This window comes from Vulpes vulpes, chromosome 7 (assembly GCF_048418805.1).
Source record: "Vulpes vulpes isolate BD-2025 chromosome 7, VulVul3, whole genome shotgun sequence".
Lineage (NCBI taxonomy): Eukaryota > Metazoa > Chordata > Mammalia > Carnivora > Canidae > Vulpes > Vulpes vulpes.
In genome coordinates this window covers 13,304,917-13,330,126 of record NC_132786.1, presented here as the reverse complement: position 1 = coordinate 13,330,126, position 25,210 = coordinate 13,304,917, and the positions used below count along the sequence as shown (strand labels likewise).

The 25,210-nt window shown below is 40.1% G+C and overlaps 1 protein-coding gene across 12 annotated transcripts in view; it reads right to left on the bottom strand.

Annotated features, from left to right (window-relative positions):
• Positions 1-13,747: 13,747 nt before the first annotated feature.
• CNOT4 (CCR4-NOT transcription complex subunit 4) overlaps positions 13,748-25,210 on the bottom strand; it is a 142,296-nt gene continuing 130,833 nt past the window's right edge. For 6 of the 12 annotated variants that reach the window (XM_025984503.2, XM_025984500.2, XM_025984501.2 and 3 more), the window contains 2 exons: positions 15,825-16,037; positions 13,748-15,148 (listed from right to left, as the gene is read on the bottom strand). In XM_025984503.2, coding sequence (XP_025840288.1) covers positions 14,847-15,148; positions 15,825-16,037 — 515 coding nt within the window. In that variant the 3' untranslated portion in view covers positions 13,748-14,846. The remainder of the gene's footprint in view (positions 15,149-15,824; positions 16,038-25,210) is intronic. The other 6 variants (XM_025984505.2, XM_025984504.2, XM_072762974.1 and 3 more) reach the window with 1 other exon arrangement.

Here is a 25,210-nt window from a genome sequence, read left to right as displayed (position 1 = left end):
ACGGGTGCCACAGTCACAGAGGTACCTGAGTGGGAATGTATTAGAACAGAGAAGAACTTTCAAAACCACTGAATCCAAAGACCTCATTTTATAGAGCAGCGAACTAATCCAGGATAGTGTCACACAGGTGGTTGAGGCAAACAGAACGAGAGTCCAGCTTTTCTAACTCCCGGCATGTCACATGTCAACAATATATATCATGGCCACCAGATTCGTAAGTTTAAGTCCTGTTTGAGACTCAAGAAAATTGTCCTAGTCTACAAGTCTACAAGCAGAGTGGATCAGTACGTTGCTGAAGGGGTTCTCCAAAGACACAAAGATTCTCTAGAGACTTGCCAGATTTGCCCAATTTCCCACTGCAATATGACCCATCTTCGCAGTATCCTTTGTAATTACAAAAGAGGCTTTGATTTGATGTTTTTCTATCTTTAGTTTAAGACCCTCACATTTAGATGGAGAAGAGATGCTGAGGGTGTCCCAGAGACAGGAGGTGGTTCCTGAAGAGAGAGACAACCCCTGGTAAACAGGTAAGATTGGGCTTTAAATGAATATAAGAGTAAACACATAAAGAAATGAAAAATGGGGATTAATAATCATATTATAAGGAGGTGAAGAATCTATTTTTAAAAAATATTAGTGGCGCGTGGTTGGTTAAGTGTCTGACTCTTGGTTTTGGCTCAGGCCATGATCTCAGGTTGTGAGATCAAGCCCCATGTTGGGCTCCACACCCAGCATGGAGCCTGCTTGAGATTCTCTCCCTCTGTGCCTCCCCCAGCCCTCTCTTTCTCTAAAAATAAATAAATATGCCTAGAAACAACAACAACTAGTCTCCTCTGACTACTTCCATTTTCTCACTTCCCATGCACTTCTTCACCCACCAGGATGACACTGCTCCCTTCCCTCTGGAGAAGATCTCTCTGCCTTCCAGTGTCCAAATCCACCAATTGCATTATCTTCATCCCAACTGGCCCCCATAGCATCTGACGTAATTGATCATCATGACACTATCTTTTCTCTCTTGGTTTCCATGAAAGAACACATAAAGAGATTAAAGCTTTTGTTTTTCTGGTTCTTTTCTATTTCCTTGAGGTCTCACTAGCTGATGTTCTCCAAGATTCCATTTATGGCTCTTTTTTTTTCTCATGCTTCCCAGATGATTTTGGTTCCATACTACCCCCATACTGACTGCCTCTAAATGGTTATCTCTATCTCTGTCCCCTGACTTGAGCTCCACTTTAGTGTGTATGTATGTGTGCAGATATATACATATATATCTATATATATACTTTTTCAACACATAACAGACAGAATCAAGCTCATCATTCTCTTCCCCCTGATCCACTACTATGTACAGTCATCCATCCCAATCAAAGACCTCAGTCATCTCTGTCTCCTCTTACTTGACCTCTTCCCTCAGACAGAAGTCCTGCCAATTATCTGTCAGAAATGTCTCTTAAATTAAAAATACTCTTATTTTTTAAAAAGATTTTATTTATTTATTCATGAGAGACAGAAAGGCAGAGACACGGCAGAGGGAGAAGCAGGCTCCATGGGGGGAGCCCGACGTGGGCCTCGATCCCAGGACTCCAGGATCACACCCTGACCTGAAGGCAGATGCCCAACTACTGAGCCACCCAGCCGTCCCAAAAGTACTCTTCTTAAAAGGGAACAAGGAGAAAAGAATTACTTTTTTCCTCTTTATCTTCAATATCTCCATTCAGGCTCATGCACACTTTCCTACCAAGACGACCGCAACGGCTTTGTTTTTTATTGTGGCAAAACCCATGTAACACAAAATTTACTATTTTAACCCTCTTTGAGTGTACAGTTCAGTGGGATAAAATGCATTCACTGTTGTGCTATCATCTCAGAGCTTTTTCATCATGCTCAACTCTAAACTGAAACTCTGTACTCATTAAATGGAAACTCCTAATTGGTTCTTCTCCCCATTGTTCTTTCTTTCTCTGTGGATTTGACTATTTTAGGTACCTCATATAATTGGAATCTTAGAGCAGTTGTCCTTTTGTGTCTGGTTTATTCTCAGTAGCTTGTTAACTGGTTTCCTTACCTCTAGTTTTTCTTCTCCTCCACCCGCTTGTGGAGTAAAATCTACGTATCTCTGTAAGATATGAAAAGACCTGCTCTTCCGTGTTGACTACAAGGAAAAGTCTACTTTAACTTGGTGGTCAAGGCCTTTTGGAATCTGGATCCTCTTCTAACAACCCCCCAGTCACATCACACTACCTGAGAGCCTTTTCGTGCCTTCCCATTGTCCTGCAACCTGCTGCCTCCCTGCTTGTAATGCCATGTTCTCTCCATCCTCTGTGCCCACTCCCAAATCCCTAGGCTTCACTTAGCAAACTCTTCTCATCGTTTGAATCTAGCTTCCATTTTCCTTCCCCTGGGATGTTGGCTGTGATCCTTCATTATTGAGCTAAACCTTCCCTCCACCATGTTACTTTATCACCTAGCACATCTAGGATTTATGTACTTTTCATTTTGTCTTATATTTTTCAATCAAAAAGCTTTAAGAAATATTGATGTCAGTCTCCCCTTTGAGCATGTGATTTCCTTGGTGGTCAGGAACATGTCTTTTCATCCTTGGTATTCTCACTGAGAGCACTCAATAAACGTTCATTCGAGGAATAGATAGACCAAATATTCACCCAGCTATACTGTGTTAAAATGATCTATAAAGACATCTTAGGTGGTTCCTACAAGGCTTCTGAGATATAGGATTCCAAAACCCACTTAAGCCACACACCATAGAGGAGCATCTTCCCAGAAAGGAAAAGGTGGGATAACAGTTGTTATCACAACATCTGGTTATGATTAGTATTTCTTTAAATGTCAAACATAATCAGGGTAATTACTCAAAGTTGTCATCTTGATAGCCTGAAGCAATCAGACCCAAAGCTTCCCCCAGGAGAGTTGGTTGCAGAATTCAAACCTGGAAGCCACTTGAACTGCAGGTCTTCTCGAAGGGAAATTGTGGGTGCCATTTCTAGGGCAGGTGACATCCAGAGTGCAGGGTGGCCTGTGGGGGCTGCCCAGAGGCTCCTTGAGCAATACGAAAAACATCTAGACAGCTGAAAGCTTATGCCCCTATTTTCAGCCACCAGCCTGAAGCTTGACAGCAGTATTTCACGAGAAGAGAGTTTTTGCAGCAATTAGGCATTCTTTGCATTTGAACGGCACTTCATCAAAGCTGATTTACAGTATGTTGTTTGAGCCTCACAGTCACCTGCGTACAGTGATCTTGATGTATACACGACGAAACAGGGCAGCATGGGTGCAAGGCCAGAGCGGAAATAGTAACATTTCTGCTGCTCCATACTGGGGACCTCTCAGCGAGAGCCTGGGCATCCTGAAGTTATTTAAGGCTTTTAATACATAGCTCACAAGTATTTTCTCCCAGTCTGCCATTGATCTGATTTTGTTTATAGTGTTTTGTTTTAAAAAGTCTATAAAATTTTGGTTTAGTAAACTGATCAATATTTTGCCTTTGGGGTCTTGTGTTTTGAGTTTTGCTTACACGTTTTCCTTATCCCAAAGTTATAAACCTATTCCTCTGCATTTTTGATATGACTGTATATTCGCCACTGGACTGTTTGCCTAATGGTTCTATCACCCTAATATGAGCCCTAAGACACTCATGTCCCTTTTATTGTTGACTGTATCCCTACAGCATGTCACAGCCTCGTCCCTGTGTTCAATACAGGTTTAGAGTAAAAAATGGGGGGGGGAGGGGACAGGGGCACCTAGGTGGTTCAGTCAGTTGAGAATCCGGCTCTTAGTTTCAGCTCAGGTCATGATCTCAGGGTCGTGGGGTGGAGCCCCATGTTGAGCTGCACACTTAGTTTAGGATTCTCTGTCTCTGCCCCTCCCCCTGCTCGTGATCTCTCTCTAATAAAAAAATAAAATCTTAATAAAAAAAGGATGATGTGTGTATTATTAACAAGAGAATATCCCTCGAAGGAAGTCAATATATAAAATTGAGGTATTGTGAATTTTATAAAAGAATTCTGCGTACATTCTGTGAAGTTTTACCCCTTATTTTGATTTCTGTCTATTGACAATTTCCGCAGTAAGAAAAAAGAATCATAAAATCCTGAATTTTGGAAGAAAGTTTAGGGATCGTGGAGGGTTCCAGCTTCTTAGCTGGCGAGCCATTCCTTCACATGGCTCTGTCCCCAGTTACAGGCTGGTGAGGTTGTGACCCGGGAGACTGAAGTGTGGTTAAGAACATCCCCTACTGCTGGCCTTGTATGGGCCCACACCTCACGGTGAGCACTCCAATTCCCTCACCTCTCCCAAAGTTCCAACCTCTGACTTTCTGCCATTGTCTATTCACTGTGATGTGCACCGTCTCCTTTCCTTTCTTTCACTCCAAGACTGATAAGCATTGAATCTGGGATGTAGCATCCCAAGACTGATAAGCATTTCTAGACAACATTAAATTATTCCGATTGGGCCCATTTCAGATATAAGCCAATCACAGGCCCTTGTTGCTCGTTTACCATTCTTTTTATTCATACTTTTCTCTTCCAGCTCCATGCCCTGAAGTGGTAGTTGTCCCCATTCTACATGTGGCTTCCTCATTATATTGAGCTGATGGATTCCCTTAACATTTCATGTCTTTACCTCAAAGACATTTCATGTCTTTACCTCAAAACCCTCTCTCCTATTTGCTACTATCTTGGAGAGAAAAGTATCTCTCTTACTAAGAATAAACCTCCACCTGTAATCTTGATTTTTTTTTTTTTGGTTGCTTTCTTGTTCAGATTTACTTTTTGGGGATGTCTCGGTGGCTCAGTTGGTTAAACACCAGACTTTTGGTTTCAGCTCAGGTCATGATCTCAAAGTTGTGAGATCAAGACCTACATCAGGCTCCACACTCAGTGGGGAGTCTACTTGAAGATTTTCTCCCTCTGCCCCTCCCCTAACTCATGCATGCTCTCTCTCAAATAAATAAACCTTTAAAACAAATTCACTTTTTCAAATTTTTTTTTTTAATATTTTGTCTTCTCTCACTTCTAACCAGCTCGCGACTTCCTTCAGCGTGGAGGGGAGCATCCTTTCCTCTGTGTTTGTCTCTCAAACTGTGTTGTCATTATGCCTTTATCAAACCTCCTTGCAGTTTTTTTTCCCCAATTCTTTAATTCCTAGTCATTCTTCATTCTTAAATCTATTGCAGTTGGCTTTTAGTACCTCCACTGGATTAAAACCAATCTCTTGAAGATTATTATGATCTCCTGCCAATAAAATGAAATAACACCCCAAACAGCACTCCAAATAGCACTCCAAAATTTCCTTCCTTCCTTCCTTCCTTCCTTCCTTCCTTCCTTCCTTCCTTCCTTCCTTCCTTCCTTCCTTCCTTCCTTCCTCCCTCATTAACTCAAACCAAATGTCAGGTAGCATGCTAAGCCCTGGGTATATGTACACAAAAAGAATTATCTCTTCAACAGTGAAGGCATATATAAGGTGCTAAGGAAGGTAGGACCACCAAAGTTTGCCTAAGAGTGTCTCAAAGAGTGTCTCTCAAAGGAGAGAAAGCTACAAGGAGCAGATTGCCACAATGAGGATATGAGTGGTGTGTGCATTCCTGGTGGAGAGAACAGATATGTAAGGAAGACACACAGTCTCATAAAATAGAGAATATCATTTTGTCTGTTAGGGGAGAGGGCACTGGGTGCCACACCAGCAAAACTTAAATTTCATTATGAAAGAACTGGAGGTGGGGGAGCTCTTAGAGACTTTTGACAGGGAGGTGATGACCCATTCTAGATGCTCTAACCCACAGGAGCCAGTTTGTCTGTCGACAGCTTATTATCAGCCTACTTCTGCCTCCTCCGTAGTCTCACAGTTCTTCCTTCCATCCAGGATCCCAGGCTAGATCCTGCCAATGAGAGGCATGGAGGTAGAATGTGAAAGGTCAGAGTGAAGTAGCTACCCTTTGAGAGGTGGCAGCAGGTAGGTGGCCACTGGCAAATGCAGGGTGTGGGTAGCTCCATCTCAGAGACCTCCTGAGAATTACACAAGTTGGTGCTGCAAGCAGTTGAGAGCACTGTACCTCCAGGTCTCCTGAAAGCCAGCAGAGCTCCTCCTGACTTCTTCTCCCAGCCTTTCCCGTGGGTGTGGAAGCCTTGGCTTCCTGATGGAACCCTGATACAGAATGCCATTTTGCCTAATTCTTGCCTAGAAATGGTACACTGACAATGCACACTCAGTTTCCCTTTGTGTCTCCCTACTTGTCTCTCTTTTTCCTGATCTATCCATCTCACTCTCTCTCTTATAAAGATGACTCCAAAACTGAGTTTCTATCTCTGGCCTCTCACCTAAGTCCAACTCAAATTTCCAACTATTTCCTGGACACCTCCACCTGAATGACCTGCCAAAACCTCAAACTCAACAAACTCCCAAATTAGAATCATCTTCTTTCTAAACTAGTCCCTTTTTTTGAGTCCACATCTCCTTTAAGTGAAATACAATGGTTTATTACAGTTATCTGGCTCAAAACCATGGCCATGTTCTTTTTCACCTTGATCCACGTAAATATATTAAATACACATATAATTTTACTATGTGCTGGACCCTTGGTTAAGAGCTGGGACTAGAAGGGCTAACATGTAGGTGTGTTTCTGCTCTCAAAGGGCTTACAGTCTAGTGGAGGATCTAGGAGAAACCTAAGAAAGTTCTGAGGTTTTTTTCTCCTTTAACTGCATCCAATAACTTGCAAAAATTCCAGATTCTGGGATAGCCCAGGTAGCTCAGCGGTTTAGCGTTGCATTCAGCCCAGGGTGTGATCCTGGAGACCTGGGATTGAGTCCCACATCGGGCTCCCTGCATAGAGCCTGCTTCTCCCTTCGCCTGTGTCTCTGCCTCTCTCTCTCTGTCTCTCATGAATAAATAAAAATTTTTTTAAAAAATTCAAGATTCTGAAATCCTTCTTGATTTCTTTCCCATTCTTTCCATAGACAACCCCATTATCAACCAATAACCTTTACCTGGACTATTTCTCTAGTTTACTAGCCAGACTTTTTATTGTATCATGGACTTTTTCATGTTTTTTTTTTTTTTTTTAGATTTATTCAGTTATTTGAGAGAGAGTGTGAGAGTGAATGTGCACAAGCAAGTAGGGGGAGGGGCAGAGTGGGAGAGAAGCAGACTCCCTGCTGAGTGAGGAGCTGAGGGGCTCCATCTCATGGCCCTGAGATCATGATCTGAGCCAAAATCAGAGTTGGATGCTCAATGGACTGAGCCATCCAGGCACTCCCTTTTTTATTTTGATAAAACATATGTGCGCATATTATATTTTGCAGACAATTTCAGGGAATCATCAATAACCCACCCTGAGGCCAACACTAGGTCCTTTGGTTTCTTTCATTAACCCAAAAAACTCTCTCCAGTGTCTCTCCCATCTTCACCATTTCCACCTAGGGCTGTATAATCATGAAGCACAATCCTATCATGACTCTCCCCTGAAATAGAAATTGTAAGTGGCTTATTTTCAACAAAAACAGTGCCCAATCCACCCTCAGGTTTTCCCCTGCACAAACCCCACGTTTTTCTGAACTGAGATGCAATCCCCAAACATATCCTAGGCAATCTCATCCCAAAGTCTTTCCGCTCATACTCTACCCCTCACCCCAGATCTCAGCTTTTCTAAAGCTCTCAATTCTTTGAGCTACTTTGACATTTTGTACTTCTGACACTCACACTCAGTCTTGTTTTAGAGTTGACTAGTTACACTTTTTCAGATTATGAGAGTGGGGATCATGTCTTTGTACCACCTAAAGAACTTGGCTTTATGCCTGGCCCATAGTAGATGTTTGGGAAAAAAATGTTAGACTAAATTAAATCTAATCTCTTTAATATTTTAGTTTCAGTTGTGTCTTCCTCCTATGTCCTCTCCTACATAACTTTCCTTCAAATGTTTAAAGACAATTATCTTGTCTTTGTTCCTTATCTGTACAAAACCCAGAAGACACTGGCTAACTTGGTAGTCTAACGTGAACAAAATGCAATATAAGCACAAAAGAGTCCAGAAGTCCCTGAGGGTCTTATTTCCCAACCAATCTTTGACTCACACTCTATAATTTGGGAAAAAAGAGTGTCTCTTCAAACCTTTTTCTTCCACCACCACTTAGCTACAATAAAGGACCAGATAATTCCACCCTTATCATAGTCATTCTGTAAGTATCAACAAGAAATTTCACAAAGCACCTACAGCTTTGGGACAGAAAGGGATTATGACCAACATCATGGGTAAATGTGGTTGAGAATGGGTGACAATTAGTTCTAGCTCTGCTATTATGTCAGTGACTTAGGACAAAAAGCCAACTTCTTTGGACTTGTTTATCTACTTTTTGCAATATCATGGAGGCTAATAAAAGCTGAGGGATTCATGCTACTGGAATGAATTGTTTAAAAATCTTCTGGAGGATATGTAATATGCATGGTTTTCAATAATAGCATTTTAGTTTTGTGAATAGCAAAGGTGAAAATAAAGCTGCTGATCATTATTTCTCTTTAAATGCTCTTATTTATGAGCCCTTGAGTTTTTAAATCACCCAGCCCACACACACAAAATTTCTATTTGGCCTATTAATTTCTATTGCTCTTGTACACCTACTTCCTTGAACTATGAAGAGATGCTGTGGAAGGAGGTGCCATGACTACACTTACAAATATCTGCCTAATACACTCAGTTTTCCCCAGAGATGGACCAAATGTGGAATACGTTCTTTACAACGGCCAATTCTTTCATATGAGATGTACCCCAAATATTTGGGCCAATGTTAATGTTCTTTCCCAACTCACCTGGGTTGCCCCCAGTAACATAATGCTTTTACCCTTTAAAGGGATCTTTAAATCCTACACTGATTTCTTTAAATCGATTTGTTCAAAAACAATTTTAGAAATGTGTATTTGAAGACAGCTTTTCCTGGTAGGAACTGCCTGAGTGTCTGAAAGCTATATTTGGACTAAATTAACAATGTGTTAAGCACAAAGGAGTACTGCTTTTTGCAACGAAATGAGTACTTGGTTTTTTAAAGAATTCACACTAATGACCTGAGTCATCTCTCACTTGGATAGACCACTAGGGCAGAAATAGCTACATCTGACAGGATACATTTCATTAATATGTTTAAGGTATATAAGCTAAATTTTTTAAAGTTTACATACCCTAAATATATTAAGTACCTTAAATCCAAAGATGTTGGTAAAAATTAGCTAGAAAACTCAAATCAATTGGGTGCAGTGCATGTCACGTCTTTGAGTTCAGGCAATTGTGTGGGAGAGCACTAACTGCTTCTGCTCTATATTGGCTTATCATGGCATAATCCTTGTGGAGTGGCATTGTTGACACTTATGATCTATTCACATATTACAATTCATATACAGTTAAGGATAGGTATTCTTGCCTCCTCTGCAATTTCTAGAATCGTTCTAATTCAATGTAGCCTAGAAAATGACCCACATCCATCTGCCTTGCAATACCCTCCCCTCAAAAACTATAGTAAAACTTGCCTTTAACATCCAGACTAAAATATTAACCATTTAAGTAATCCCCTGTATGATGAGCTTTTGGAAAGCAAACTATTGACTGTAAATCACAAGAGCCTCACTGGAAAACAGGATGTTAAAATGAGAGAAACAGCTTGTATCCATGAAACATGGTCAGGTGTCTTTCAAATGAAGGAATATACAACATGGTGGCTAGTGCTCATTGGCCAATATTGGCAAGAAGCTCCCCCTACCTTATTGCCCAACGAATTATGCCTCTTAACTTATAAAATCAGAGCATAGGGAATCCCTGGGTGGCTCAGTGGTTTGGCACCTGTCTTCCGCCCAGGGTGTGATCCTGGAGACCCAGGATCGAGTCCTGCATCGGGCTCCCTGCGTGGAGCCTGCTTCTCCCTCTGCCTGCCTCTCTGCCTCTCTCTCTCAGTCTGTGTCTCTCATGAATAAATAAATAAAATCTAAAACAAAAAATTAGAGTATAAATCTGGACTAAGATAGTAGATTAAACCTCCATATTTAACTTCATTTCTTCCTAAAGATCTACTGAAATTAGAACAGAAAAACAGGGAGAACGCAAGAAGAGACAACAGAACAAAACTGGCAACCCAGAAAGTAGATGGCTGAGTGAATTCAGCTGTTCTGAGAGGCCTCAAGCTAAGAGTGGGGAAACTGAGATCCAATGCAATTTACACAGTGGAATTTTCAAGAGCATGGAAACGGACAGTGCCAGGCACCCCTAGAACCAAAGATAAAATGTGTAGGGTGGGGCTAAAATAAAGATGACAGAGAAAGCTGTTATAAGACGTTAGCTCCCTAGATTCGTTTCCCTACTCCACACCATGGTGCAACCACATGTCTCCCACGTGGGCAGATATCTAGAGACTTAATCCCTGGAAAGGAAAGATTACTCAAAACAGAGATTAAGGGAATAGATGCATAATGAATACAGAGACTACCAATACAGCTTGGTAGTCAGTCCCTTACCCTATAGGCCAGCCATCAAAGGACTCTTCATGGAATTGACCAGCTCAGGAGAAAAGGCCTCAAGATAATGACAATAGGAGTTCTCCAGGATAGAGCCCATCAAGATCTTCCAACAGGGAAGTTCAAAGTTGGCAAGCCTTCAGGCTTCCAAAACTTCCTACCGGCTTTTATTTTTTTAAAGATTTTATTTATTTATTCATGAGAGACACAGAGAGGCAAGACAGGCAGAGGGAGAAGCAGGCTCCTTGCAGGGAGCCTGATGCGCAACTCGATCCTAGGACCCTGGGAATACGACCTGAGCCAAAAGCAGACTCTCAACCACTGAGCCACCCAGGTGCCCCTCCTATTAGCTCTTTAGTCTTATTCGTGAGCAAGTAACAAGGATTACAAGGGATCTAAGAAGTCTCTAAGATGGAAGATGGGGATCAAAGCCAATAGATAAAACCAATGTGAATAAATAGAAATGACACAAGGAGAATAAAAGTACGAATATAAACAGTAACACTGAAATAAAACTTCCTTAGAATGAAGAGCAAAAGACAGATAGAAAATTGGAAAAAAGGGGGGATTTCTGGGTGGCTCAGCGGTTTGGCATCTGCCTGGAGTCCCGGGAATGAGTCCCACGTCAGGCTCCCGGCATGAGCCTGCTTCTCCCTCCTCCTGTGTCTCTGCCTTTCTCTCTCTATAACTCTCATAAATAAATAAATCTTAAAAAAAAAATTGGAAAAAAGAAAAGCAAAGTCCAAAAAGTCCACTATTTGAGTAATGGGACTTCTAGACAGGGAGAACAGGGGAAATAATAGCAAGAAATTCATTAATGAAAAGGAAATTTCCCAAAACTGAAGGGCACAAGTCACGAGATCTTAAACATCTGTGTACCCATTGTGTGCAGCACAATGAATTAAAATTGAGCCATATTAAGGAACAGCATTGTGAAATTCCAGAACATAGAAGATAATTTTTATAATCTTCCAGAGAGGGAGAAAAAAAAATAAAAATCCTTTTATTACATATAAAGGATCAGAATGGCTTTGGGCTTTTTAACAGCAAAGCCAGAAGCAAGAAGACAGCAGACTAATGCCTGTAAAGTTCTAAAGGGAAAAATATCTGTAATTTAGAACCTTGTATCCATGAAACTATTAACTGAGAATATTTCCAGGTATGATATTACTAAAATTCCCAGATATGAAATTACTATCTCCCACATATCTTTCTTAAGAAGTTGGTGGAAGATGTCACTCCCACAAAATTGGAGACTTTATAAAAAAAAAAAAAAAGAGTAAGATGTAACATAAAGGAAGATGAGGGAGGAAGAGCAGGGTTGGAGACCCAACAAAGGAGCAAGGTGAAAGAAATAGCAGGAATGGAGGCTGTGTGTCAGATTTGAGTCCTGTGACCCGGGAGAGACATACTGAGGGCTGTTGATACCAAGATGCCCACTGCTTTTATACCAAGACTGCGCATCAGTTTGGACCAGGTTCTTTTTGGTACTTATCTGACTTTGAGCAAACCTAGTGGAATTTCTGTTCTCTCCATGCCCTGGAGGATAAATCGATCAGTTAAAAACCCCAATTCCACACGTTATGCTTTGGCACTGCGGAGGACAGAGGGGAAGCCTTGGTGGAGGTGAGACCCAGAAAACAGACATGACTGCCTCTTCAGACCATGTCTCTGCCAGACACCCAGGGCTGGGCTCACAACAGCCCTGCCGCATGCCCCGACTGCGGTGGACTCTGTTTTCCAAGATTCACTTGTGACCTTGCACACTGCCCCAGGATTGGTTTTTATAAATTATCAGGGAAGCTAGAGTCCAATTATGACCCACAGAAGGTTGTATCTTCTCCCAAAAGCCTTCATCTAATAGTGACGGTACTGCCCTTTTCCTTACCCAGCTAGGTTTTGGTTTATAGCTCAGCTTTTAAAATCCAAACAGCACATTATTCTGGGAGAAATATGTTAAGTGGCAAGACTCTAAAGGAAGGTTAATGAGGAAATCTAAGACAATGGTAATTGCGGATGATGAAAAGAGAAAAGGAAGTATAAGTGGAGAGGGGCGAAGAGGGAGTCCTTAGGACAGTGCAGGTTCTACATTCAACTTGGGTAGGCACACAGGTGTTTGTTATATTATTATTTAAATATTTATGTTTTATACTCTTATGTATGATTCATTGAGCTTACATACAATCATGGCACAGATAGCAAGGTTGAATTTCCCTTCTTTTACAGAAAAAGCATCATTTTTATTGATATATCCAAGTCCCCCTCCCCCAAAGGCTTTGATTACAAATCACTGCTGCGTAAATATTATCTGTGTGTGGACCCATCACTTTCTAGTGCAATGTGAAAATTGAGGAGACCAAAGCCAAGTTTCACAGGACAAAGAGAGTCTGCAGTTTCTAGTCCTCTATCACAGTAGCATTTACTATTCATGTGGTCATCTATTTGTGGTGACGTTTGAGACTATCCTGTTTTTCAAAAACTGTGAATTGTTTTTTTTGTGCATTTTTTGTAGTAAACTGACGTACAAAATAACAGGTGAAAAAAAATCAATCTGAAAGCACGTAATACATGATTTAGAAGCTCTACTTAATTCATTCGACAAAGATTCCATTACTGGATGTGGCTGAAAATGTGCAAACTCCAGGTTTGGATTTGTGAATATAATCCAAGCCAGGAAATGCAAACCATACAGATCTTAGGAATCTGGTAGGGAACACTTCATTCTGTCCCCACCCTCTTCTGGTCAGTGGTATGACCATCTTTCCATTGTCAGGTATTCCCTAGAATGGGCTGGCCATAGATTTGTCTGCCGGAGGTCTACATCAAGAGACATTATGGTCTCCCGATCTCTTTCCCAGCACGGCACTCACACAAGGTACTGCTACTTGCATGGCACACTGGCTATTCTCACCAGGCCTCCCAAGCCAACCAACATCTCAGCACACCAATAGCTCATCTGCTCCTTTCTGGCCCGTGAGGCTTTTCAGCTGGGAAGGGAGGAGGTATCTTCTATCAAAAGTTGCAGGAAGAGAACTCTTGAGGACAAGATGGGTTGATCTTCAAAGATGGCAAAGACTGACAATAAGACGAATTCTTTTCCTCATTTCTTCTTCTGTACCATTTTTCCTGGTGTTGAACATGTAAAATCGACGGAAATATCTGATGACAGCTGTCCAAAATGTTTCAAACTCACATACCACAAAATGGAAAAACAAAAACAAGAACAACCCAAGGGTCATCATCAAGTTTTCTGTTTTATTTAAGATTTTAGTTTTAATTCTGAAGAGGTACATTTCCTTGTTTTTAGTTTTAGCGTCAGGTTATAACCAGGTTTCTGTTTTCTTTTCTCCTGTCTTTTCAATACTGCACAAACGTCCAGAAACTACAGGGTTAAGTAAAAGCTGCAGGCAAGGAGGTCAGAGATTTGCTCCTGATGGTGATCAGATGGCCCCAGAACAGTGCTATCTCAGAGTGCACAGTCAGGTGAATTTAAGGTAAAAGAAAAAAAGATTCTGACAGAGGAGAAAGACTGAAGAAATCATTTCTATTTCAGCTCTTATGTTATGCAGAGGTATTAAATCTGTGAATACTTTTTTTCTTTAAAACGTCTGGATTTACTTTGAATCTAAAGCCAAAAATTTTTTTCTCCTTTAAAAAAAAAAAAATCACTTCTCCCCTCCTTATAAACTCTTTAGCAATAGGCCAGTTACTACTACAGATCAATTTGTCTTTCTGTCAACTTCCAATAACTTCTCTTGCTTAACGATACAATCGAGTCCTCTCCATCAACTTGCCGAAAGATTTAGAAATTAAATTAAATGAAAAGCATTTTTCCCTGCAATAGCGATAAGTTGAATACAAAATGGATGCCAGGACCACTGCTTTCCCCCCGTGCACTTAGCAATCGCATTTCAATTAACCTGGTTTTCAAATTTCTGCAGTTGATAATGCACTTACTTGACCTTTCCTAAAGATTAATCGTCATTTTCTGCTAAGCAGATTATGTCATTATTATGCGCAACAGACAGACGGTAATTTTCTAAATATTGAGACTGCCCTTTGATTTTTTTTTCCCCTCCTTAAAAAAAGGCATTTTTAGGAAACATTCAACAGTGTCACTCAAATGCTGGATCAACAGAAACTTTTACAATAAAAACAAAAAAAGATGGTAATGACCCTGTGATCGCATTGCATCTGGGGGTGGGGAGAAAAAAAATTGATCAGGAACTGGATTCTTCAGAACATAAGAGATGAGAAGGGAGCTGTGGATGGGCCAAGAGGGAGAAAACAGGGTGGGACAAATCCTGCATTTTCTAATGGTTTCTCCTCTTTCCCTAATGGCGGTCCAGTGTGGAACTCTGTAGTAAATCTGTGGGGGTTTTGCTGGGGGGTCTGAAGGCTGTCTGAAAGCCTGGGGGTGGGGAGTGAAAGCTGGAAGGATTTGAAGGAGGAGGGTAGGGATTCCAACTGGCTCTGTGCAGAGGGATCTGTGTGCTGAAGGGGGCGCTGTGGTGGGTCTGTGATGGAGCAGCACTGGGGCCGTCCATCTCTGTGAGGGCCTGAAGGGATTTTAGCCAGTGTGGAGGATTGTCATCTTGAAGAGAGTCTAAACTGTTTCCTGAAGTTGCTGGAATACCTGTGGAGAGAAAAGAAAACAAAAGGGAAAATGGTGAGTTTGTGCAGAAAGAACCAGAAATCCAACAAACAGAATTTTTAAGGTGATTCATTTATCCAGAAAGAGAAAAATTAGAGTCTTAGATTCCTTCCAAACAAGACCTTTTGAATATCATGTTCTTTTTGATCCTCCCCCCTTCCACGGACGATTCATTGTGCCAGAAACCCGTGCCTCCTCTTCAACTATATAGACACCGTCCCCCACTGTCACAGAGGCAGAGCGGCAAAACCGAGTCCCCAGAGTTGGACACCGTCATTCCCCAGCTGCGCTTCTCCTTCTCTGACAGGGATACGTAAACAAGAGAGCCTTATAATAGAGAGCTTTATTTTAAAAAGTGGAGTATGTTCCTTTAAAAGGATAAGTCAGATCCTTTTGTACTTTGAGACCTGAAAAATACACACATGCTGCCAGACATGAGCACCTACTCACACCCAAGAACCAACCTAGGCGCCAAGTGCCTTGTTCTACAACTAGGCCGACAGCCGAGACTGCACGACCCCAGAAAGCGAAGCCAGCCACCCCACGCTTGCGGCTTTGTGAAGAGAAGCTTATGCTGAAGAGACCTCTGTTTTTATTTAATTGGTGCTAAAAACCAAATGGATGGCAGTCAGTGGAGCTGAAGGAGGGAGAAAGTTACCTGTGATGATGGCTGGGTCTGTCCAGCTGCCAGGGCTGTCCCAACTCAGGCTGTCGGTGGTGGCAGGGTTGGACGTTGGTGCACTGTGGTTGGCGTTGGAGGGGGAGGAAGAATTGGGCAGTCCACCAAAGTTGATGTTAATGTTGGGTAGAAGTGCCCTTAGCCCGTCCTGCCATTCCTTCATATTTAAACTCTCTACAGAACTGCTGTTGTCTGGGAGATTTACCAACAAAAAAATGAAAGATAAAAAAAAAAAAAATAAAAAGCTGACGTTAGAAACATATGTTGTTCTTTAGTGGTTAAGTGGGAGAAGAATTATTCTTTCTTTACTGAGCATTTAGGATGTGTTGTCCTAGCGAGATAAACATGGTTAGGATTTTGCTCATAGCTCAGAGCCCCTGAAATCAGCAAGGAAAGACTTGCTCAAGGATCAGGAGAGGGAGCGTCTTGTCCTTCCTTAGAGACACTTCACCGTCTTGCGCTGGTAAATCAATAATCCACTTTAAAGACTCCACGCTCAAGAGCACAACTGAGTTCCAGCTACATTAGGAAGTTTCAGTCAGCGAGGCATTTAGCCAGTTGAGCTGATTTACGCTATCAAGCCTGCAAAGCTCAATACAGGAACTCATTTCTGAGCCCGTTAAATGGAAGAAAAGTCATTTTAGGAAGAATAAACATAAGCCAATAGGAAAGGAAAAATAATCAAGTTCTTCCTGATGATAAAACTGGTAATGCATTTCAGAGGAGAAGGCAGGAATGAATAGACTTTTGAATTTGAAAGGAGTATTCTTTTCCGTTAGTCATGAAAGCTGAGGAGGCAGGGGCTAAGCTACCTTTCAGATGGGATTATTTCCAGCACAGTCGGCCTATTCTCTTCCAGCAGTGCTACTGATCCTTTAAAACTCAAGTCCTGGAGTCCTATAGTTAGTTCTCTGGTTCTTTTTATGAATAGTGGTCTTACATGGTAAGGCACTATCAATGTAAAAAAGGCTTTTTATAAATTGTGGCTAAACTAACTTGACCTACTAGCATCCAGAATCCACATATTGTAAATAAGTGGTTGGAGGCAAAACCGTGAAGCATAGCTACTAGGGTAACTGTTTTATTGGAAATAGGAATGTAGGTCAAACTATTAACTGGGGTTTTTGAGAAGACCATAGAGAACTGATTAGCAATCACCACATGATGATGATGATGATGATGATGATGATGAAGGTGGTGGTATTTTATCAGGCAGTCTATGCTATTTGGAGAATTCAGAATTTTCTTTTTATTATTTTGCTCTGCACCAGTTACTATTCTATGCCAAATGGTATCACATTTCAGCAAGTGCAGCACTTACCCAACTGACCTTATTTATAAAAAGACAAAAAAAACCCACAAAAAACAAAAAACCTACAAAAAACTCCGCTGCAACCCAATCCAAAAAAGTCATCCCTGAATTACTAAGATGAAGAAGAGGCCATCTACACCATACAGACAAGTCAAGATAAGGGAGAATGAATTCTTCGAACCTACTTTCCTTGCATGATCAATGCAGTTTCCTAAGGCTCCTCCTTTTGTCTGCTCCTCCTTTTGTCTGCATCCTACTTACATCTGCACTGAGCTGTACAGTTCTTGAGGCTCACCTGTAGTCAATTATTATCTCATCTGACCTCACATTGTGGGGTAGGCAGAGGAGGGGAGAATCATCTTCATTTGACAGGTAAGGGAAATACACTCCTGAATAACTTGCTCAAGATTCCAGAACTGGTATAGTAAGGACTTCAACCCAGACCCTGTTTTTTTTTTTTTTTTTTTTTTTTTTTAAAAAAAAAACACCTAGCTCTCTCTCTTGATCTACACCGTACAGACTATCAACTGATTTTTTTTTTTAATGTGTCAGATAAGACCCATGACTAAAAAGAGGCAAAAAAGAAGCACAGCAACATTATGGTATGTCCACTGCCCATGATTAGCAGGACAGAGAAATAGTTGGGCTGAAGAAACAAACTGGGCTCTGAAGCCAAGTCAGGGGTTGGGGAGGGGGATTTCTAAATCAACAAAGCAATCATCATTTTCACTCTGGCTCTAAGTGCACGAGGCACTAACAAGATCACACCAACAAAGTTCTGAAATACCCTCTACTCCAGGAAGTTTTGGTGGCTGTGCCACATTCTAACCTTTAAAGTAGTCCAACTGTCAGACAGAAAGAATAACTTAAAATGGTTTTCAATTAACCAGAAACTGAACTCTAAACAAGGAAAGCTTCCCAGGAAGGAAATAAATCCCCGACATAAAAAGATGATGTATAACTACATGGGAAAATTCTGAAGAAGATTAATACTCTTGAACTAGGTAGCCAAAATCAATAAGAAGCCTATGCAGATGATTTGAATCCCTCTTTTCCACTGAATCGAGAAAAAGAAAATACCCCGTAACTCAGTAATACCAACGTTCTCCTCACTTTTGCTTTACATTTAGTGAGAACTGGAACTAAGGAATCCCTAATTTTGCATTAACATAATATTTGCATTTATATAAAGTTTATTTGAAAGTTAATATTGCAACAAAATCAAAAGACATTTGTGCATGGGTAGGGGATATATAGGAACTCTGCAGTCTCCACTCAGTTTCTTTAAAATAGTACCAGAACTTTGACCACTGAACTCAACTTGATGCAACTTCATTTCCCTTTCTTGATACAGGACTTCACAGTGGGGTGCAACTCAGAATGTACGAGTCAGTAGGTCTAATGGAAAAAATACTGGGCTGAAAATTGCAGATGGACTGTGTAAGTCAGCTCTACACTGGTAAGTAATACAGCCAAAGGCATATAAGTAAGTCTCTTAATATCCCAGGGCCCTATTTCATAAGCAGGAGTAACATCTGCCTTACTCTCTTGTAGGAACAAAATGAGAGAAGGGAAAGCAATCCGAAGCCCATTTATTACTTGATAAATGCCTAACAGTTGTTTATCAGTACTCAATACTGAATAGACAGTAAACTTTCCAAAAAGCCAAGGCAGGGGACTCCTCACTTGCCAGAAACTGGCTCTGTACAAACACTCTCCTGGGGCATGAAGGGATAACATCCAGCATCTTCACAAAGGGACTATCGAGTCGACATAAATAATAATAAGCCTTCTCACCACCAGAATATTGCAAAGACAAATACGATATGGGAAAGCATCTTACACTTTCTATAAGCAGAGCACAATGAAAATCAAGTTTCTGAACATATTTTATATTAGAAATGATACTGTTTGATTTTTAATGTATTAATTGTAGTATAACATACTCAGAACTGTGTATTTTTAAAGGATTGCTAATAACATTTAAATGTTTTATAAGGTTAAAAAACTAATTTTAATTTATGATTTTCAAGTATGTCCAACAAAACACTATTTTTGGGTCTAAATAATTTGAGGGCAGGAAAGCAGGTCAAGTTGTTTGTCGTGGGTTTATTTTTCAGTATAGAACTCAAGGACATAAAATTTAAAACACCTTCAAGGTGCCAGATATCACATTCTCATATGCCATTGTGTAAGAAGTCTCAGTATACTATCAGTTTTCCTGGGTCAGAATACCACAAAGAAGACATTCTGTTTAAAATTCGGCCAGCTTGCTGATTACCTAACACCCAGTCCGTAACACATTGGTCACCACACACTAAGCAAGTTGACAACTTATAAAACGTATGTGTTAAGACCGCCAAGATAAAAATCAAGGCAGCTATTTGCTGAAGGTGTACAGTATGCAAGGAGAACAAAAAACTTCAATTTTGCTTCTTGTTGCAAGGAGTTTAAAGTTGAGACATTGAGACAATGTACATACAAGAAAAGTTCAACAACTACAATCTGGAAGAGCAACAGAATAAATGTCACCTGGTTGTATGTGATTAATAAAATGCTATAAAGTTTAGTAAAGAGAGAGGTCATGGAGGCACACGTGCAGAAATGTCTACGGGGTAAACAGGAGCAATTATTCATTCACGAAGTAGTTTTACTTACTGCATAGACACCCTGAGCTTCAAATATCCATAACAGGTTGAAACGATTTTTGGTATTTTTACATAACACTAGTCTAGTCCAACTACAAAGCAGGATGTATAGAGAAAGACATTTTTATTCGTAATGGCTCCATAGTTGACCTTGACGCAATGTGGGTTTGAACAGCTTTATTAAATATATTTTAACATTTATGGTAAGTATGTTTTAACATTTCTATTAGATATAACATTTAAAATATATTTTAATATTTATATTAAACATATTTTCCCTTTTCGGTGCCTCTAACTCCTGCATTGTTCAAGGGTCAACTGTATTATAAGATAAAATTAAGGTGTATCCTGACATCAGATCTTTCACAGAAAATCATAAAGCAGGAAAAGATGAAGGGCTTAGGCAAGAACACATAGCACTACAGCGGCTGAGTGGGTTTCTCTCCTTTCTGTTCCTCAGATTAACTGCAATGTGTTAATCATTATGAAATGCAAAACCCTGCTACAGAAACCAAAACTGGGAAAACCTGATCTTTATAAGTTGTCATTGGTTTCCAGTTTGCATAAAATCTTCACCTGAAAAGACTGATTTTTGAATTTGTTTCAGGCTGCAAAACCATCTCAGGAGCCGCTGAGGGGACAGGGCCCTAGGACAACACATCTTCCTCCCACCCTGCTTTCATCTGCGTCATATACTAGGGTGCCATGTAAAGACTGCATTCAGACAACAATACCTGCTGCTAAGCATGAAGACAGAAGATCTGTAGTAACTACACGGTGAGATAAAACACACATAACGGGAACCTGAAAACAAAAGGCCATCCCAAATATTTGTTTTCTCTAATTACCAGGTCAGGATTTTCTGTTTCCTCTTGGAAATGGGACCTCTTACCTTCTTTTTGGCACTACATCTGCAAGGTGTTTTCTCTATCAACACATGGGCCTTATGAATTCAGCCGGCTAAATACAGCTACATTCACAAACCCACCAATTTCTCCACTTTCATGTTTGCTAGGGACAACTGGCCCACATACTCACCTGAGGCTACTCCATTCTTAACTGTAGTCCCTATGGCCAGAGATCTCTCGAATTTCCAGTTAAATTTCTCTGAGTGGTCAAGCCCCCGCCCCCCCCAACTGGGCAGCAAGTCACCGAGAATCCCAAGTATGCCAGAGAAGTTTATTCTGCTCTTCAGTTTTTAAGCCTCATCTCATGGTTACTCCTCAAAGCCCAATTGGCAACCTGATCTTATTTCTCAAAAAGCTTTGATCTTCCTTTCCTTTACTGCTGTTCCTTACAGTTCAAAGGCTCCCTCCAGTGGCTAGGTTACTTAGTGAAACAAATCTTTCTTGGAACTGTACATTTGAAATTTAGTTCCCATTATGGTTACTCCTTGCCAGTTAAATTCTCAAGCACTCGTGTATTTTTAGAAGGACACACCGTCATCTTATCTCAGGCTCTGCTGCCCCTCTCTGCAGCACCTTCCCACCCTACATCATCCTGTTACATATGATTTCCTATCAGTTTTGGATGGCGTGCATCTCCATCAGTTGAGGATTTTAAGAAATCCTCAACCTTCTCCAACTTCAACAACATATCTCGAAGCAACTCAAACACAAATGAACTATGCTTATCTTTACGTGTTAAACCAAACTTTAAAGAGCATACAAAATTTCTCCTACCAGAACTTGACAGACAGATTTATCTTAACAGCATGCTATACTTTTTAGGTCAGCCACAGAAATAATTTCAATTTATAAGCTAAAATTTGCAGGGAAAATGACTATTTTGTGAACAAATTCTTTCAGGTTTGTGATAAAATGTTATTCTACTTTTAAAAAATGACATTCAAATTTCTAGGATTATGCTTATTATAAATCCAGACAGACCAGTACTGCAGGGCAGATTTACTGGGGCACAAAATCTTAAGGATTTAATAGACTTGAAAGTAGAGATTAAACTAAATGAAAAATCCTAAGAACACAAGTGAAAAGAAATTCTGAGAACAGAAGAACTTGAAAAGGTATTAATAAAAAAAAACAACCAAATTTATTGTTATTAATAGAAGGAAACAGAAATGACACAAACAGGAAAAGAGAGGCCATGAGAGTTAGCTAAATATGGTCTGGGTTTCCTGGACTCTGCCTTTACTTTGTGCTTTTCTCCCTATCTAGAATGCTTTCCTGATCTCTTCTACTTAGTTTTTATTCAATCTTCCAAAAGTTTAAGTCTTTTCTCTGCCACTTAGATCATTTTAGAACTGCACCTGTGGCTTGAACCACACTCACTGGGTAGCAAACTGTTGTGACCCCACTATGGCTGCTGTTCACCCCTCCTCACACCTCTCAACTCCACTGCAGGGGCTGTAAGGGCATATTTTCTATATCCTTCAGCATGGTGCTGTCTTAGAAACTTGATGGGCCTTAAGATAACTGCTGAATCAAAGATCCAACTTGAGAAGAGCTGAAAAATCACTTTCCCCTAAGAAGCCTGTTTAATTCATATCTGTATAATGCTATGAACCAAATCATTCTTTCCAAAGAGATGCAAATCTTTCTGAAAGCAGGAATCAGCTAGGTTTGTGGGGCCAAAAGGCTTTTCTGCATGTAAACTGAGGGAAAGGAGCCACTATAATGACGTTTTCAATCATCTTTGAAGTGTATGTGCACTTTTTAAAAATCCACTGCACCAAAATTAAATAAGGAATGCTTGGGTGGTACTAAATGCTCTTTCAGTATGAACAAAGTCCTGTGGGCATAAAGAAGAAAATGAACTAGTCTGCCATCCTGCATACAGAGTAAATGGTGACTTGAGAAGCTGATATTGACAAGGACACAGGCATTCCATGCAGAACAGAGAAGAGCAGAAGCAGCCAATCTAAAATATAGCAGAAGTATTTCAAAATATAAGTGGATAGGGTTTTGCACAATGTGTGCCTTCTTCTTCTAGAATGTTCCTATAAGTCTGTCCTAGGGGATAATCAGATTATCTACTGAGAACCAGGAAAACACCCAGATGTTGTCTTAGAAGGATTAAAAAAAAAAAAAGGAAAAATACTTACGGAAAGATGTCTATATATATAAAGCTATATAGAGAATGAGGAAAAAGTACACTTAAAAGTTAATGCAAAAGATAAAATCATCTCAGAAGCATTACAGACTGGGTTAGGTGGAACCTGAACCAGAATGTAAGAGAAAAAGAGCTAAAGGATAGGAGGGGCAAAAATCAAATATAAGAAATCTATAAAATCTGAAATTGGAAGTGCAAAGGAAGCATTCCAGTGAACACAAAACTAAGCACTATGAACAAAACACTGAGGCAATCTAAGGACAATCGAGGGAACTCATCATCCAGGGGAGCACAGAAATGGGGCGTTCTAACTGGAGGTCTGAATTTGCTAGAAGATAAACCTGATCAAACTGACATTCTGACAATCTCTCTTTCCCAAGGTTGAAAAAAGAAGGGAAACATATACTCTGGACTTCTGACCTACAGAGAACTGGTTGGCTGTTGTGAACATACTAGAAACTCTAAGAGTTTGTGGCATAAATTTAGGATTTACAGAGGCAAGGAACGAGAATAACTTGGGCTCTTGGATGACAGGCATCCTGGCTATTTCTGCAATTACCACAGTGCATTGCAAATCCTTATATGTTAGCTTTTTTTCTACTGACTATGAGCTCCTCCAGGAAAGAGGCCTTGATTTAATCTGCTTTATATACAGTGAACACTTACCAAACCTGGACTTCAACAAATATTTAATGTTTCCTAAATGAACAGCCCTGAACATTTGCTTCCAGGTTTGGGAGAAAACACCTTTTCCCAAAAAAGGCTAAGGAAAAAAAAATGCCTCAGAGTGGTCCCATAGTTATAGGGGTCAGTGATTCATAAGCCACGGAAGATGCTAAAATATGACTTTCTGATTATGCAATAATAAATTATTGTAATAAGGAGATTAGGGAGAAATCTAAAGAAATCAGTTGTAACAAAAAGAATCACATAGAACTAGAGCTGAAAAGAACGCTTAGAAAAGATGGAGTAAAAAACCTACCTGTATATAATAAGAGTAATCCTTGAGGACTAAAATCAGAATATATAATGATCTGAAGCTTGTGGAAAATGTTGAAGGTGAAAAAAAGCTAAGTTTGAAATAGGAGAAAATTAAGAAAAGCCACTGTTTACCCTGTTTAATGCTAAGCCCTAAAAGAAGGCAAGGCTATGCAGTTCCATCTTCATTTTGTTTCTTTCCATATTCTTCATAAAAAGAGCACAATCCTCAAACCAGAAAGGACAGATTAAGCAATGTGGAGAAGAGAACTTTAAGTCAGTAAAGACGCAAAGACAGTAAAAGAACATCCACTCAATTTAAATGATTTTAAAATCTAGGTGAAAATTGAATTCTATTCCAGGAAATTAATACTCACAGATGTGATCACAAAACCACTGCTAAGATGAGTGCCAGAAAAGGAAAAATGTCAAACTCTAGAAGCTACATGCTTATAATTAGTTCTTGGGAAAATCTGAAAACAGATTTAGAAATGAGTGGCAGGTTTAGCAAGCACCACTGCTCTATTGTTTGCATTTGGGGACATTTTTTTATGGATAATAATATGCAGCATTTTGGCTAGAACCTTAGCTCCCTTCCATCTGAAGTACACAGGAAGGTAAACTTTAATTTTGAAGTGGGACAGGTAGTCATGGAGGCAGCTTCTATTGACAATTGTTTCCCATTGGAAATGTCCTCCTTCTTTATCCCATGTCCCTTTATCTGTTGCCTGCCCAAACTCAAGACTTTGAAACCAGCTACTTTCCCATCCCACTGACACACCAACTCCATAAAACAAATGGAACAGACTGATGAGAGCCAAAATGCATTTCCATAAAGAACCAATAATATCAAAATTATTTATTATTTGGATGGGCTTTCTAGAATATCCTCCTAACCATAATGTATCTTGAAAACAGCAGTTTCTGATAAGTCTTCTGATGGTAATCTTGTGGGATAAGATGTAAAGTGTAGCACTGGAAACAGCAATATTTAGATGAATTTTTACAGAACTTAAGCTACTGTGTGTGAGCCTAAAAGTTTCTGTGATACTATTCCATTTACAATTGCACCAAAACCAATAAGGTATCTAGGAATAAACCTAATCAAAGAGGTGAAAGATCTATACTCTGAGAACTATAAAATATCAGTGAAAGAAACTGAAGACAAGTTAAACGAATGGAAAGACAATCCATGCTCACAGACTCCAGGAAAGAGGCCTTGATAGGCCTCCAGTCATTGACTGGAAGAACAAATATTGTTAAAATGTCTATAGTACCCAAAACAATCCTATCAAAATACCAACAACATTTTTCACAGAGCTAGACCAAACAATCCTAAAATTTGCATGGAACCACAA